Here is an 18,275-nt window from a genome sequence, read left to right as displayed (position 1 = left end):
ATCGCCCTGGTGGCGTGGATGAGGGTTCGGTGGCCCCTCCTCAAGGGGGAGGTACTGTTATGAGCTCATTTTCTCCTTCACCTTTGATGTCCGATGAACTCCCTCTGCTGGTGAAAGGAGGTAGTGAAATTGATTTGGATGGGAAAAAACCTGTCATCTGAACAGGTGGAGTGTGATTGGACATCCGGAATCTCTGAGTGGATGTAAGGCCGCCGACGCCCTGCTGGCTTGCTGGTGATCCTCTCTGCTCTGAACTCTGGCCTCCAGTTTAGTCCTGTCTACTAAAGCTAAGTTTTTGCTCTGCTATTTTTCCATGAGTTTTTGTCTGGTTTACTTAGTGCTTGTGTTCAGCCAGCCCTGGTTGGGACTGGCTGAACTCCTTTTTTGTCTCTGATCAGTTGATCTCTTTGCTCTGTTTTCAGAATATACCTAAGTGCTGATATAGTGATTTTGAAGTCTAGTGACTTCAGGGCCTTTTCTATCAGACGTGTTGGACATTATTTTTGGCAGGGTTTTTGCGTGATTGCAGACAGTTGCTTTTCTTTCCTGTCCTATCTAGTTAGTGAGGGCCCCATTGTTTGCTCAGCCTGTCTTTCTGTCTGTGTTTGTGTTTTCATCTGTTTTCACCATCAATACATGTTGGGGGCTATATACAAATTTTCACAACTTGCGCCTGAAAATACATGGCACTTCCCAACTAATGCATATACCAAATAGATCAAGGAAGCATAATGCCATAAAATACAAATAGCTTTATTGAAACACATACAATAGACATGAACATGATAAAAGGAGATAAATACATCAGTGGGTATCACAAGTACTAATGTGCCAGTCGTATACAAGTGTACACAAAAAATACACCACAACTGAAATCATGGCAAAGTGCACCAATGTAAGACATAGGGGGTATGTAAAACATTCGTGGGCAAAAGACTATGGTTGCCTGCAAAGATGATGCCAACTTAATTAAGATACTGGAGGCATCCTAATATTACATAATAATGTGATATACATAGCACAAATATGTGCCCAGCATGAGAAAATTCACAGCAGATAATGGTCAGATTAAATGCATGACAGTTCTATGATAATCTGAACACAGAATCAAATCTCAAAAAGGTGTATGTCTAGACCTAATATCCTGCTAATGACACTGAGCAGACACATATAATCAGAAGACATGACCTGTAATATGGCCAGAGTCCTGCATATCTATGAAATATGTTGTCAGTAATACTGTAAAGCATTATCTGGGACAGGGGCAAAAGGTAGTATATACCCACAGTATTATGCCATCACATAAGTGCAGTATACAACACAAGTGTGTCCATGGCATATGCCTCCATTCTAGATATTACGCAGCCCCCTAGAGTGAAAAGCACATATGACCTGTGATACCGCAGTCCCCGACGCGCGTTTCGCCTTAGCTTCATCCTGGTAGGTAGGTGAGTATGGCTGCATGGTGTGTTGGAGTGTACATAGTGGCTTAATTGCAAAATGCTCACACCTGAGAAGTCGCCCAGTGCCCGGCGTGTGACGTCATCATGGCGCGCGTCTCCTGGCCGCACAACCACTCCCCATCACACACGTAATGATGTGGAGACGGCTGAATGAAGCCAGGGAGAGCGCGTCGCCAAGGCGACTCACCACGCTGCAGGATGACGCTGCAGATCGGTAAGCCACTCCTCCGCCCGACATGTAAGGGCAGAGAGGCGGTGCCCAGCCCATCTGACAGACGTTTCCACACAGAGTGTGCACGGTGCACTGGGAAAGGCACGAAAATAACAATATATAGCAGTACGATGTAATATCCAAGGATTATTCTACTGAAGGAAAAAACCGCCCCCTGCCACAAGAATATGAGTTTACAGTATCCGGTATGATAAGGGTGGAGCCCCCAGGAGTATGGTCGCCACAGTGGCATTACCTTCCTCCTAGGGAGAGTGATGTCACGCCTGGAAGAAATGAAGGGTCGCTCTGGCAGTTAACCATTGCATACAACACAGTTCCTCTCCAGGCCAGCAGAGGGAGCTCTGAACCAGAATTGGCGGAGGAGTTCTCTCTGGGGACCAGGAGGGGAAATTAGGGAGTTAGTGTGAGGAGGGCGTCGTGTGCAGATGTGGAGAAGAGCTGGGGAGGCTGAGTAAAAGTGGAGAGCTCAGTCCCGGTGATAGCACATGATCTGGAGCCTGGTCTCCAAGGGTGTACAGATACTAACGGTCCTGCACCAGAAACCAGAGGAATAGGAAGCTGTAAATGCCCTACTCCCACATAATCCTCGGAGGCACAACAACGACGGGTGAGCCAAGAGAGATAAAAGGCCACGGCTGTCTGCCATGCGAGTGGAGTGTGGATAACATCAGAAAGGAGGAACTCCAGTGTAACTCAGTACTGGGAGTACTTCATAGAGAGCGCTAGTAAGGAGACTGCACAACCCATCTGCCAGAGTGATTCCTGATTTGCTTCCAGGCTAACCAGCTCTTGTGCCATCTGTACTCAGGACCCTGGACTGCATTTGCCAAGTAAAGGTAAAGAAACTGCAACCTATTGTGTCCTTGCATTCTTGCTGCAACCTCCCCGGCACTGCTACATCTCTGTGCCTGACACTGCACCTTCCTTCTCAACACCCACCTACACTGCCCTGGGACTACAGCCCTGCCTGTGTAGGTCTATAACATCATTGCTGCACTACACCATCTGTCCCAGAGGATCTGTCTGCAGCGTCGGCTTAACATTTGCCGAACACCACAGGTGGCGTCACGAATCACCTATTCATAAACTTTATTCCATCATTTCACTCCCTTACATGGATGCCCAGGGCCATGGACTGGGTCACCGCTACTGTGACACTTCCCTGTGAAATACCAGCCCGGTACCGAGTACCCCACTGCCCTGGCGGGCGATCCATTTTGGCATCACGAACAGGATTAATGGAGCCCGGCATCCCCGGGTCCTGTGTGCCAGAGACCGTGTTTGGTGCTATAGACTGTGTGCATAATTGGCGCCATTGCCGCCATTATCCCGCTGATTGGCATGCACGGGAAGTGAGAAGCTGAGGCCTGCAGTTCCGGCGTCCCCTGATCCAGCCGAGGAGCGGCATCCGGTAAGCCAGCGCAACCCCGCGGCCTGGCCCACGTTAACTAAGGGGGAGAGAAAATGCCTGAGGACAACGCCAATGCAGCGGCGGACGCTCCCACTAACCTCCCAGCGCCGCCAGATGCAGGGTCCAGTGCAGCTGCGGCTCCAACAGCGCCACTGAATCCGGCAGTCAGCGCTGCCTCCAGGGCACCGCAAGAATCGGCGCCCACCGCAACGGTCCCCATAATGTCGCTGTCCATACCCTATATCAGGGGAGCAGCCTGGCTACCACAGTACTCGGGTGAGTCACATACCCTGAGTGAATTCATAGAGAGACTGTGCAGCTTGTTCGAAGTGCATCCCCTGTCTGAAAGTCAGAAAGTGAACATTCTTATTGGGCAGCTAGCAGGTGCAGCACAGAGAGAAGTAAAAGCCTGGCAGGACACCGATAAAGAGACTGTTAGAAAGATCCTGGCTAAGCTCAGAAGCACCTTTGACACCTGCACTGCAGCTGAAATAAAGATGAGATTTTTGGATGTAAGCAGAGAGCGCAGGACAGTATACTGAACTATGCTCTTAACCTGCAGGAGGCACTGTGAGCCATAAAGCAGATGGATCCAGACAGTGTGCAGGATGGAGACAGACTGTTAAAGGAGCAGTTTATTGAAGGACTCCTATCCAGTACGCACAGAGCACAGCTGCGCATTATAGCCCTGCAGAACCCTGACCTGGATTTTGCAGACTTCAAGGACAGGGCTATCCGGGTGCTGCATGAACCAACTGTCAGCCGTCCAGCGCCCCTTAGGCGCCCAGCGATCACCTACTACCAGGAAACAACATCTTTCCCCTTCAGCCCTGTGGAGGCTGATGCACAGACTCAGGACAATGACCCATCTTCAGAACTGCATCTTCAAGTACAGGAGTTGACCAAAGGTATGGCTGCACTTGAAAAAAACGGGCAGTCCCTGCAGGAGTCCTCCAAGGAGAAGATCCAGTTGGACTCCAGTCCAGAGGATGTCCCGTGGATGTGGAGGAAGAGGATCCCGCCACTCTGAGGGAGGAACAGCGATCACTATGACCAGAACGGATGCCCCAACTGTCGACACTGCCACAAGGCAGGCCACCTCACAAGATTCTGTCCTTTAAACGAGTAACCCCTGGGGCAGAGGGCCAACCCCCAGGAGTAGGACCACAAGGCCCAAGGAACTGGCGAGCAAAGTATGTTGGAGGGCGACCGGTCCTCCCAATGATGATTGATGGCATCCCCATGAACGCTTTGCTAGACACTGGCTCTCAGGTGACCACTATGCAGTATATCCTTTACAAGCGGTATTGGGCTTACCCGTGGCCCAACTGATGAACTGACAGTAGTTGCCAGCAATGTTCAGTCTTTACCGCAGATAGGATGTAAAGAAATTACTGTTAAATTGGGTCGAGTAGAGTTAAAATCTCAAGGTCTGATAGTTGTGGATATTGATCGACGAGAATGTAGCCCAATGATGACTCTTGGTACCAATGTGATTGAAAATTGTCTTTCCGAGGTTATTGTCTTGTTGCAACAGGTGGCTGAGACTTCTGGTTCCAGTGAACAACGAGTCCTGCAGAAGGAGATCAGAGCCCTGATGCAAAGACAGCAGTTAGAACTCTCTAGCGGAGAAATTGGCAGCGTCAGAGTGAGTGATTCTTTCCCAATTGCAATACCCCCCAGATGTGAAATGTTGATTTGGTGTCGGGCAGCCATAGGCCTCAGAGGAAAAGATTACGAGGCAATGGTAGAACCAGTGTACTCTGACAGCCGGCCCACTGTCCTGACAGCCAGAGGGATAGTTGATGTTCGCAAAGGGAAAGTACCTGTACGCCTCTTGAATTGTGGGGAGGAGGAGGCCACAATACCTCGGTATGCCACAGTTGCTAAGCTGTTTACTGTCAGTAACAACGCAATACAGGCAGCGTAGCCCTTGGTGTCATCCGACCAGGTGGATGACAATGGCTCTATAAAGAAGCTGGAGGAGTGGTGCCAGCAACTGCAGGTGGGAACTGATTCCACCCCTTCATACCAAAAGAATGGGGTTTACCGGGTGACTCAAGAGTATGAGCGGCTATTCAGTAAACACCCTCTAGATTTTGGGAAGGCAAAAGGGGTTCAACACCATATCCCCACTGGAGACCATCCACCCATAAAAGAAAGGTACTGGCCTATACCCCCAACACAATACCAGTGTGCTAAAAGTATGTTGCAGGAAATGAAGGAAGCTGGGGTGATCAGAGACAGTTGTAGCCCCTGGGCAGCTCCAATAGTATTTGTGAAAAAGAAAGATGGTACCATGAGAATGTGTGTTGATTACAGAAAAATTAACAGCATTACACATAAAGATGCCTACCCATTACCCAGAATTGAGGAGTCATTAGCTGCACTTAAAACTTCTAACTATTTTTCCACGTTAGATCTCACTAGTGGGTATTGGCAGGTTCCCGTGGCAGAGGCAGACAAGGAGAAAACAGCGTTTACCACACCAATGGGTCTCTGTGAGTTCAACTACATGCCATTCGGGCTCTGCACTGCTCCAGGGACATTCCAATGGCTAATGGAATGCTGTCTTGGACACAAGAACTTCGAGACAGTCCTGTTGTACCTTGATGTCATTGTTTTCTCCAAGACTTATGAAGACCATCTGAAGCACCTGGCTGAGGTGTTTGAAGCTCTGTCCAACTTTGGCCTGAAGGTGAAGCCTTCCAAATGCCACCTCCTGAAGCCCAAGGTTCAGTACCTCAGTCATGTAGGGAGTGCAGAAGGTGTGGCACCGGATCCTGACAAAGTCACAGTCATCCGGGACTGGCAGAAGCCAAGCAACCTCCATGAAGTACGTCAATTCCTCAGGCAGATAGGCTACAACCGAAGGTTCATCAAAGGCTTCACTGAGATAGCCACTCCTATGCAAAATCTTCTGGTGGGTCAGCCCAAGAAGGCCAGAAAGCAGAGTCCTACATTCAAATGCAATGAGGAGCTGGAGAGGTTCTTCACTCGACTGAAGATGGCTCTCACAGGAGATGAAGTTCTGGCCTACCCAGATTATGACCAACCCTTTGTGTTGTATACTGATGCCAGCAACGTGGGGCTTGGAGCAGTACTGTCACAGGTACAGAATGGCAAAGAAAGAGTGATCTCCTACGCCAGCAGGAAGCTTTATCCCACTGAAAGGAACCCTGACAACTACAGTTCCTTCAAGCTGGAGTTCCTTGCCATAGTCTGGGTTGTGACTGAACGATTCAAGCATTACCTAGATTCAGCCAAGTTTACCATCTTCATGGATAGCAACCCGTTGACTCACTTGGAAACTGCAAAGCTAGGTGCACTGGAGCAGCGATGGATGGCTCCGCTGTCTAACTATGAATTTACCATCAAGTACCGAGCAGGGCACAAGAATGCCAATGCTGATGCGCTGTCCAGGATGCCTAATCTGCCAGATGCAGGAGAAGACCCTGAGGCACTCGAAGATGTAGAGTTACCTCCCTTCAACCGGCCAATTGCGGCCCAACGTGCCCAGGGATTGAGAAGCAGATGGTCTGGCTTGAAAGAGGCCACCCTAAATCCATTGCCTCATCATGACTGGGCAGAAACGCAGGATAGCGACCCCGCAGTCCGCCTGGTGAAGGAGCTACTGTCACAAGCTGACTCACGCCCAGAGTCGGATGCTCCTGAAGAAACACAGCAGTTGTGGAAGGAAAGAGGCAGACTGTTCATCTATGAAGGAAAGCTGTGTCGGAGGAGTAACAATGCCCGCACTCATGAGTTGGTCTGGCAGGTGGTAGTCCCAAAGAGAGAGGCATCGAAGCATACCACAATGGAGCTGGACACTTCGGATGGAAGAATTTGGAAGTCTTGCACCGGGAGAGATTCTACTGGGCTGATATGAGGAAGGCTATTGAAAATTGGTGCCGGGAGTGTGGACAATGTAACCTGTGCAGAAAGGACCGTAACAGCCAGCGAGCTCCTTTGCAGCCAATAATAACCAAGCAACCACTTGAGTTGGTCGCCCTGGACCATGTGAAGCTGGTCCCAAGCCATTCCGGCTATATTTATGCTCTTACCATTGTTGACCACTACTTGAGATTCCTGGTAGTAGTGCCTGTCAAGGACCAAACAGCCAGGACAGCAGCCAGAACATTCCAACAGCACTTTTGCCGACCACACGGTTACCCTGAGAGAGTGCTTACAGATCAAGGTCCAGCTTTCGAGGCAGAAGTGTTCCAGGAATTCTGTATCTTGTACGGTTGCAAGAAGATCAGGACAACCGCGTACCATCCACAGACCAATGGCATGTGTGAAAAGATGAACCAGGTAGTGATTGACCTACTGAAGACCTTGCCTTTGGACGAGAAGAATCTGTGGCCAGAAAAGTTGCCAGATCTTGTAGACCTCTACAATCACATTCCTGTGAATTCCATCAACTGCACTCCAGCCTACCTAATGAGAGCAAGGCCTGGCAAGTTGCCTATTGATTTGGATATGGTAGTCCTTACCTCTAAAGTAACATCCACAGATGCTGACTGGGATACAGAAAGGCAAAAGCAATATCGAAGGGTACAAGAGTGTGTGGAAAAGAGTCTAGCTCAGGCAAGACAAAAACAAGAGAACTACAACCAAAATGCACCTGCAGTTCCCTTGTCACCAGGAGAAAAAGTCCTCAAGAGGAAAAGAAGGCTGCATAAATTGGATGACCAATGGGAAGCTGAACCCTACACCGTCTTACCATCGAACTTCGACAACACCAAAGTGTGCCTTTTCAGTAAGGATGGAGGTGAAACCTCAGCAGCAGTATCAAGGGATCATCTGAAACTGTGCCCTGACCAGTTAAAAGGAAGGATGGAAGAACAAAACAATCTTCAGCCCATTGAAGAAGAGGAAGAAAAGATCAGCACTGTACTTGGTGAATTCCCTGCAAACTGGACAAGAATGGGTCCCGCCATTGTAGTTCCTGTCCTAACCTTTCCCCAGCCAACTGCAACTGAAGTAGCAGAGACTCAAAAGAACATTGAAAATCAGGAAATTCAGGCAGCGGATGCCACACCAGCAGTGGAGCCAGAGAATCCTCGCCCTGCCAGTGGTGAATCTGTCATGCCCACAGTGAGTCTAAGAGTTCGCAGACGGCTACTCCCAAGTTTACCCACACAAGAGCTACGTAGGTTTACCCATGGTACCCAAGGTATACTGCCCATCAGATTTTGCATATAAATAAGTTAAAGTAAATAATGATAGTGTCTACTGTTCTATAGTAATAGTGAATGGTTTAATTAAAATGTAAATATGTAACCTTTCTCAAGTTTTGTGCCTACAGAGACTCTGTAAGAACATGTATATAGTTCACCAATTGCCCAGGAATGGGACCATGGACATTGGCACATGGACTTATCGTCATAGGACTCTTTTTGAGCATTTGGTTTTTGTAAATTTTTCCTTTTTTGAATCTTGTACACCTATAATTGTTTATTTGTTTATGTTGTTTACATGTTTTTCTTCAGCCCAGGAGTGCTGAATTGCACTAGGGGGAATGTGGCACCCCCAGGAGTATGGTCACCACAGTGGCATTACCTTCCTCCTAGGGAGAGTGATGTCACGCCTGGAAGCAATGAAGGGTCTCTCTGGCAGTTAACCATTGCATACAACACAGTTCCTCTCCAGGCCAGCAGAGGAAGCTCTGAACCAGAATAGGGGGAGGAGTTCTCTCTAGGGGCAAGGAGGGGAAATTAGGGAGTTAGTGTGAGGAGGGCGTTGTGTGCAGACATGGAGGAGAAGAGCTGGAGAGACTGAGGAAAGTGGAGAGCTTAGTCCTGGTGATAGCGCATGATCAGGAGCCTGGTCTCCAAGGGTGTATGGATACTAACTGTCCTGCACCAGAAACCAGAGGAATAGGAAGCTGTAAATGCCCTATTCCCACATAATCCTCGGAGGCACAACAGCGACGAGTGAGACAAGAGAGATAAAAGGCTACGGCTGTCTGCCATGCGAGTGGAGTGTGGATAACATCAGAAAGGAGGAACTCCAGTGTAGCTCAGTACTGGGAGTACTTCATAGAGAGCGCTAGTAAGGAGACTGCACATCCCATCTGCCAGAGTGATTCCTGATTTGCTTCCAGGCTAACCAGTTCCTGTGCCATCTGTACTCAGGACCCTGGACTGCATTTGCCAAGTAAAGGTAAAGAAACTGCAACCTATTGTGTCCTTGCCTTCTTGCTGCAACCTCCCCCGCACTGCTACATCTCTGTGCCTGACGCTGCACCTTCCTTCTCAACACTGAACTACACTGCCCTGGGACTACAACCCTGCCTGTGGAGGTCTATAACATCATTGCTGCACTACACCATCTGTCCCAGAGAATCTGTCTGCAGCGTCGACTTAACATTTGCTGAACACCACAGGTGGCGTCATGAATCATCTATTCATAAACTTTATTTCATCATTTCACTCCCTTACATGGACCACCAGGGCCACGGACCGGGTCACCACTACTGTGACACTTCCCTGTGAAATACCGGCCCGGTACCGAGTACCCCACTGCCCTGGCGGGCGATCCATAAGCGTTAAGCATATCCGTTGCTGATACACTTGTGAGTGTCACTGTTTATATACAGTTGCTGAATGCATGTTCATGTTCCAACTTTAAACTGATTTTTGCTGGATTATTCATAGGATTGATCGCTTGATGTACACAGCCTGTAGGGATGGTATAAAATCCGCTTGAACTGCGAATGAAAAGAGCAGCAGGGTGCAGTGAATTGATGTTCTCTTCACAAGGCATAATACACGATTGGCAGGGTTAATTTTTTGGAACTGTCTTCCAATAAACAGAATGTGCTGTATGTGATTAAGAATATTTATATAAACAGATAAGCAAATTATCACAAAAGTATAGATGTCTCCAAATTCTTAAATTGACTGCGATATTCTTTGTCGTTTTAGCAAAATAACCTATTTTAGAAAAGAAGATTAGAATAGAAAAAATAGGAAAAGTCCGACTTCTGGCTTGGGATATGTTACATAACATACTTGAGAAATGCAAAACCAACAGTTCCATTGTAAATTTATAATGCTTGAATCAAGCTGGAGTAAGAAAAGAGCTGAAACTAGAGCAGGACGGCTCAAAGTATTTTTAATTTATCTTGACTTCTCTTTCAGTGGGTCTTAGGCTACTTGCACACTTGAGTTATCAGTCGCAGCACTCGGCCGCCGCTAAGCTCCGACCCCGGCTGCGCCACCTCCGGTCAGCTCCTCCTATGATCGCATGACGCTGCATGAGATCAGCGCACCCTATATGTAGTGTTGGGTACGCTGGCTGCACGCTGGTATGGTTTTGCTGGCGCATGCGCCCTTTTTGCGCTGAGCAAAAAGCCAGGACCCCCCCACCGCTGGACCTGCTGCCGCTGAACCCCTCCACCGCCGCCTGTACTCACATACACACACACACGTATTCACATACACACACGTACTCATACACACACACGTACACGTATTCACACACACGTATTCACACACATACACACACACTCACATACACACACACCACATACACACATACACACTCACACGTATTCACATGCACACACATACTCACACACACACACGTATTCACATACACACACATACTCACACACACACACACACACGTATTCACATACACACACGTATTCACATACACACATATTCACATACACACACACTCACATACACGTATTTGCATACACACACGTATTCACATACACACACTCACAAACACGTATTTTCATGCACACACACGTACTCACATACACACTCACACACACGTACACACACATGTACTCACATACACACACACACGCACACATACACTTCCCTCCTGATGCGATAGCATCGGACACACCTCTAGTAATAACATAAGCACACTACCCTACATATACACAGATGTAATGAAAAAAAAATTAATGGGCTGGCTGAGAACCTTTCTAATACTATTACACTGCAGATTAGCCTCTATTTGCAGTTAACAGTGTCATCCAACATGATAGGCTTACCTTAATGGACGCGATTGACAAGGCTACATTACCAGGAATTTTACTGTTTGTCTTTACTTAAAGGGGTAGTCCTATCTAAAAGATCCTACCCCAATATGTAGCAGGTGTAGTAATAATAATATTAGCAAATACCTCCAATTAGAAATGTAGATAGTGTTTCTGATTTGCTATATCTTTTATGTGCAGGTATTGTAGGACCTTTGATATCCTTGATTACGATCACTGATATTATGACAGTTAGTTAGCTAGTTGCTAGTGGTCGTAACCATGGATTCCTAAGGTCCTGCAATGCCTGCACATGAGGAAAGAGACATACAGAATCAGAAGAACTATACTACATTACTAATGGAGGTATTTGCTAATGCTATCATTATTATTATTACACCTACTACATATTGGGATAGGACCTTGGAGATGGGAGTACACTTTTAAAGAGAGCATTTTCAGTACTCAATCATATATTACTGATGATGCCTGTCTTAGCCTCCACAATTTAAAAGTAACACTAAAGGGCTTGTCACACTAAGCGATATCGCTAGCGATATCGCTATAATGTCACTGTTTTTTGTGACGTAGCAACGATATTGCTAGCGATATCACTATGTGTGATACTTACCGCCGACCGGCTCCCCCGCTGGCTATCGCTGATCGCGCGAGAACATCCTGGACCGTTTCTCGTCATCAGCTTCCTGCTGGGCTTCCTGTGGCACCGAAGAGCGACGCATGGACGCGGGCGGGAGGACGTCAGGATCGCCTCATCTGACAGGTAAGTAGCCACCCCCGACCGCTGCTATGTCGCTGGTGAGATCTGCCTGTGTGGCAGCTCACTAGCGACCACTTAGCGATGCACCAGCGATCCTGACTGCGTCATATTGCTGATCGGGATCGCTGGTGCATCGCTAAGTGTGACAGTACCTTAACTCTTGACAGCACTGGATAAGATGATACAAAAAAGGCTAATTAGAGTAGAAATAGCATAGAATAGTAAAACACCCATTACTCACCTCACCTGATAAATCCCCTACTGGTCTAATACCATTGCTCCTGTGCTCCCACCAGTCCATGTTTACAGTAATAAAGTGTTCATTATTGTGACTAACTACCCATGTGACTTCTGCAGCCAATCAGTTTTCTTGGAATTTTAGTGATTGGCTGCAGAGGTCATGTGGGTAGTTAGGCAAGTCATCAATCCAGCACAGTAAGCATAGTTCAGCCAGGGAGCACCAAAGTGGCTGTACTAGAATAGTGGAGGATTCATCAGATTATTTTTTTTACTATTTGATGTCCCCCTCATATTGGTCAATTTTTCTGATATATGAGAACTCAATTTTGTGTATGCTCAGAAAAACTCTTTTAGGTTAAGTTCCCATGATGAGTTTTTGACATTGCATATTATGATACTGTCTTACAGTACAGATTTATAGAAATCTCATAACCTCTGTGGTTTTTTTAAGGTGTGTAAACGGAATTGTGATGCATTTTTGGAATCTAGAACATGTCAATTGATTTTGCTGATACGGTGCGTTTTATGTGCAGATTTTCTCCATGAAAATTGCAATAGATTCAGAAAATGTGTGTTTTACTGCTTTTCCACTGCAGAATTACACTAAAAACAAACGTAATTCACACATCTTTAGCATTGGGTATGCAGGTCGTATGGATGTACAGTATGCGGATGTCTCCTCATGTGTCGTTTTGACGATGTGGCGACCACATCAAAATCCAACATGTTGCGCTCGACACAGGTCGCCGCATCGTCAAAATTACGCATGCGGAGACATCCACATACTTCTGCACGACCTGCGTACCCAATGTTAAAGATAGGGTATGCAGAAGCATGCGGACGTAGGCAGAGCTGACCGGAAGAGGTGCGGTAGTGGGTGGCGCTTCACGGAGGAAGTCTGCAGCCCTCCGCAGCTCCTTTATACGCAAATGTGAAACCGGCCTTAGTGGTGTGAGATGATCAGCAGGTGACTTATCTGATAAATAATTGTTATTTATATATTTTTTTTTCAATATTTCCCAATCGTAGTGCCAATTTTTCACAATGGCATTTTTTCCACTTTGTTTGTTACTTTCATATTTTTTACTTGTCCTATAGGATCCCAGGTAAGTAAGGAATTTTAATGGTCAGCCCATTTCATTGAGACCTTTTTTTTTCTTTTTAGATAGACTTATTTATTTCATCAATTGATCTAGCAAATGTTATGAAAAAAATTGTCAACTCAAAACTTCAAGAAGATCCTTAGTCATTCCAGAAACCTAAACACAGGAACTTGAAACTACAAATCAAAAATGTAATTTTCAAGCTTAATTGCTGAAGCAAAGCTTTCTCTGGCTGGATGAAATATTCTACTTTAGTCAAGGAGCCTCTTGGGTTTGATAATGGAGAATAAAATACATCAAAATGGGCACCAAGAAAGCAAAGTATTTAAAATAAATAAATAAAATTAGAGCAACTCTAAAGGATAATTTATGTTTACGCATGAGAGGTTTTAAAACAAATCCAAATTTTCAGCTATTTCTTCTTATGGCGAACAACAGGCAGAAACAGCTGGTTGACTTAGATAAATTGGATCCTTGAGAATTTCTGGAACTGTAACGAGAGGAAGAATTATGCAAGCAAACTTGTAGGGAATTGATATGTTTTTTTTTATCAATCAACTAAACATTTTTCTGAGCCTGACTAGAGGGATGGTGGGAACTGGATTGCAAATAAATAAAATGTAGAATCATGTTCATGGGCAGTGCAGGACTCTCATCACAAAAGCTTGCATGATGTTCTTGTGTTCTATTTCACTGTTCTGACTTCTGACAGATTGAAAGGGAATCTGTCAGCAGGATTTCACCCTCCAAACTATATGTGCATGTGGCTCATTCACAGACTAGTCCAGCAATACCTTTACATGGCCAGTCCACTCCTCCGTTAGTGAAAAATCTGCATTTAAGTTATATGCAAATGAGGCTGAAGGGCTATGGTAGATCTGAAGCCTCTGTCACACCTGCTTTATTTCCCAGTGCTGCCCCTTTCTGCTTGACTGATGTCTCAATTGTCACATAGCTTAGAGCAGGGTTCCCCAACTCCAGTCCTCAAGGCCCACCAACAGATCACGTTTTCAGGATTTCCTTTGTATTGCACAGGTGAAGCAGTTATCAAGTGAGCAATACTAAGGAAATCCTGAAAGCATGATCTGTTGGTGGGCCTTGAGGACTGGAGTTGGGGAACTCTGGCTTAGAGGCTGTGGGTGAAGCATGAAGAGGTGGATCTGGGTGGGAATAGAGCTGTAATGACAGAGAACTCAGATCTACCATAGTTCTTCAACCTCATTTGCATATCAATTAAACACTGATTTTTCAGTAATGAAGGAGTGGCCTGGCCATGGAAAAATGTTGCTGTACTTTGAAAAAGCTAGTGTACATGTACATATAAATATATTGAGAGGTCAAATCCTAAAGGCAGATCCACTTTCCCCAGAAAAAATGTAGCTGGTCTTAAAATGAATGGGCAACTATATAATGCATAAAGTGACCATTCTCATCAGACGGATAGCCCCTCTCTCTTAAGGTGCCCATACAACTTTTATGTCTTAAGGACCAGGCAATTTTTCACTTTTACATTCCAGCATTTCCCTCCTTTTGTCCAACAGCCATATTATTATTTTTTGTTTCCATCAACATAGCCATATTAAGGTTTTTTTCCATGAAGATTTGTAGTTTTGAACGACATAATTTATTTTGCCATATAATAATACACTGAAAAGTAAGATGAAATAATTTAAAAAACTGCAAAATCATTATTGTTTTTTGGGATTTACTTTTTACACTATTCATTATATAAGTTACCAAGGAAATTGTTTATTTTGGTCAGTAGAATTAAGACTGTACAAAAAGTATATTATTATTATTATTATTATTATTATTATTATTATTATTATTATTTTTCTTAAATAAATTCAGACTTTAAAAAAGAACATAAACTTTTTTTGTCTCAGTTTTAAGAGAGGAGTGGAAGTCAAAAACAGTATTTTTTTTTTCTCTTTATGGCACCTACTTTCTTGGTTAATTCAACATATATTTTGATATCTCAGACTTTTATGGATTCATAGATAGCAAAAATTTTTATTTCTATGTTATTTTTTTTTTTAAAGAGAGATTCAATTTTTATTATGTTTTTAAAGCCTTTTTACTTTATTTTTTAGTCTCCTTAGGGGATTTAAATCTTCTGTCCTTTGATCACTTGTCCTCCAATACTACTGCTTTGAGGTTTATAATGTGTCATATGATGCCCATGTCATGATTGGGCTTTTTAGGAGGATAAAGATGGCAATCATGAGAACCTTCATCAGATCTATGGCTGACATAGTAACCCATGGGCACACTGTGATTGCATCGCAGGTGGCCAAAGTGAGTAGGTGCTTACATGCACCAATGATTATACAATTTGAATGATGATGTCTGTTAATGACAGTGACATCTGCCTGGTTAATCAGCGTTGATCAAAGCAGGCTGCAAATGCTGCTGTTAGAGGTAAATGCCCTCTGTAAACTACAGTGGGTGTCTTTTTTGTGTGGTGCAGGCTCAGCACCTGAGACTGCTCCATATATCTAGAGCTAAGAGTGGACATAAAGTTAAATTAATTTGCGCCACTGGGTTATAAATGATGAGGAAACACTTATTTGACCGGCAGGAAATTTTTCCAACTTTTCCTCCTCTTAGAAATATACATTAGTTCTTGATGGGAGAGGGCAATAAGTTCTTGCTAGACACCTTTTGCCGCCATTTATATGCCCTGAGAAGAATAGATTGGGTGTGTTGAAATTCAACAAGTCAAGTTATCTGATCCATCCTTATTCTAATATTACCTGATGGAGGATTGTCAGAATTGCAAGAATGAAAAAGCGCAAAAGGGTCTTATTTGGTGGAAAGCAAGGTAAAGGTGCAAGGAGGTGCTCACCTCAGAAAGTTATGTGCCACTTAGAATGAAGAGAAATTATCGGCTGCTGTAATTCACTGGTTAAGAAAAAACAGAGCTATGCCAAAAGGAAATAGGTGGACTATTTTATTATGGTGATAAAGAAGGTCCCAAAGAATTCACAGGAAAGGACATGGATTACTGCGGTTTATTGTCAATGCATTTTGAAGTCACGTGACTCCTTCATCCTGAAGTATGAAGAGGTTGAAGTATGGTGGATGTAGTCATATGGCTTCGAAATGCGTTGACAATAAACTGCAATAATCCATCTCGTCTCCTGAGAATTCTTTGGGATCTCCTTCGGAAGCGCAGAAAGTCCACCCAATTCCTTCTAAAAGTGTAAGATGGTCACACTAATTAGTGATATAGAACTATATCTGGGAGTTCCATCTATAATGTCCATATGGCCTAATGATTGTGACTAACTGATTTTTGTGAAGTCAAATGTATTATTTTGAGAAATTGGTGAGATTTAATTTCCATATTTTTTTTTTTGCAAATGCTCAATGTTCATCATTATCTCCAGTATCTAAGCAATAAAGAAGATACCTAGCTCACAGTTACCATTGGGCCTCATCAAATGTTATACTGTATATGTTGCTATCTATCAGAGTTGCAGAGCTGATTCATTTGTGCTGGAGACTTTTTAGACATTTCATTCACTTAGCTCTTTCTGTAAAAAAAACTTGCGGATTATCCATCCGAAATCTGGACTGAACATTTGAAGTGTATTCTCTAGATTTGAACTTACTCTTATAGATATATTGTAGACAACACAATTTACTTCATCAGCACATAGATATAAACAAATAAACACCCATAAAGTACTGATCGTTCAAAGCTGTCTCACTCTATTCCCTTGGAACAGAGCATGGAAAATTCCTCCTGATATCTCCAGGAAACTTTGGGCTTCTATGTTTCAAATATACTAAAGTCAATGCAAGTACTGATTCCATATCTGATTTTTTTTCCCTTTTGTATGAAATTTAGCTAATAAATTTCTCATACTTTTAGGCTACTATATCTCAACCCCACTCGGACCTGGATTTGGCCAACGAATTAGGCTTGTTAGCCTTCCTTTAGTGTCATCATCATCATTAGATCCCCTGTGCCTCAGTTTCTGGTAAGTGTAAACTTACATAAAATAAATTATGTGTCTAATGATAACCACAAAATCACATTCTGCTTGGTAAAGGGGCTTTATTACCAGTATGTTAAAGGTTAACTAAATTGCTCAAGCATTAGAAGAAAATCTATTTTCTTATATTATAGAAACAAATAATTAGCCCTCTTCTTGTTTTTCCGTATTCAGGCAGCACAAGTAGAAGTATGTATCCTTCAGCACTGGTGATATGGTGCCCGATAAATGTATATCACTGCAGAAAATCTTTAATATAGTTTATGTCCAAAAATAAAACTGGTCTCCTGAAAATTAAAAAAAAAAAAATCAAGGTTAGAACATAGACTTACATTGTAACTGTAATATGATTCCCAGAGACGTGAAGGAGCCCTGTTTTATATATTTTGAACTCATATTTTGGAAATATGCCCTCGTAGTGGCTGGAGCACAGGGAGGAGGCCAGATTCCACCAGATCTGTTTTTCCACATTCATCTTGCTACTGAGCAGTAAGAACTGATGCTGGCCTCTTCTCTACTAAGGGACTACATTTTATCAAGAAAATACCCCGGGGGATTTCGACAGAACATGTAATGTAAAATAAAGATCAAAACCAAGATTCTTCAAAGCTTTTATGCCAGAATTCTAGCAGAAAAAGCTTCCAAAAGTTGCAAACCTTTGGCACAACTGGGGGCTTGGCTATAATTCTTCAACTTATGGAGTTCTCAAGGCCAGTTCTGACAAAGCGGGTGTAGCTGGGACTTGACGGGAAGATGGCAACTCTTACTTGTCAAATTCATGATACATGGCAATGTTTCTTATATCGCAAATTGTACTCAAGTCCCTAACTAGAGAAAGATTTGTGGTGAGATGCCATATGGAGACACCTATAGTATATTTCTTCTATGATTCATTAAAAGGCACCCCATTCCTTCATCAAGACCAGCATGAAAAATGCCCTAGTTGATCATTCAAGGTCCTTTTATCCCATGTATTAAAATCTGGCACAATTATGGCAGCCCTTTTTGAACTTAGTTCTAGACGCTCCCCTCTTTCACT

At 44.2% G+C, this 18,275-nt stretch overlaps 1 protein-coding gene across 1 annotated transcript in view; it reads left to right on the top strand.

Moving 5' to 3' along the window:
* The window catches only part of TMPRSS15 (transmembrane serine protease 15), a 473,521-nt gene that overhangs the window by 197,846 nt on the left and 257,400 nt on the right, over positions 1-18,275 (top strand). The window contains exon 11 of the mRNA XM_073584497.1: positions 17,113-17,221. Coding sequence (XP_073440598.1) covers positions 17,113-17,221 — 109 coding nt within the window. The remainder of the gene's footprint in view (positions 1-17,112; positions 17,222-18,275) is intronic.

The sequence above is a fragment of the Dendrobates tinctorius genome, unplaced genomic scaffold (assembly GCF_039654945.1).
Source record: "Dendrobates tinctorius isolate UK_male_01 unplaced genomic scaffold, ASM3965494v1 ptg000084l, whole genome shotgun sequence".
Taxonomy (NCBI): Eukaryota; Metazoa; Chordata; class Amphibia; order Anura; family Dendrobatidae; genus Dendrobates; species Dendrobates tinctorius.
This window is presented reverse-complemented; position numbering and strand designations above follow the sequence as displayed.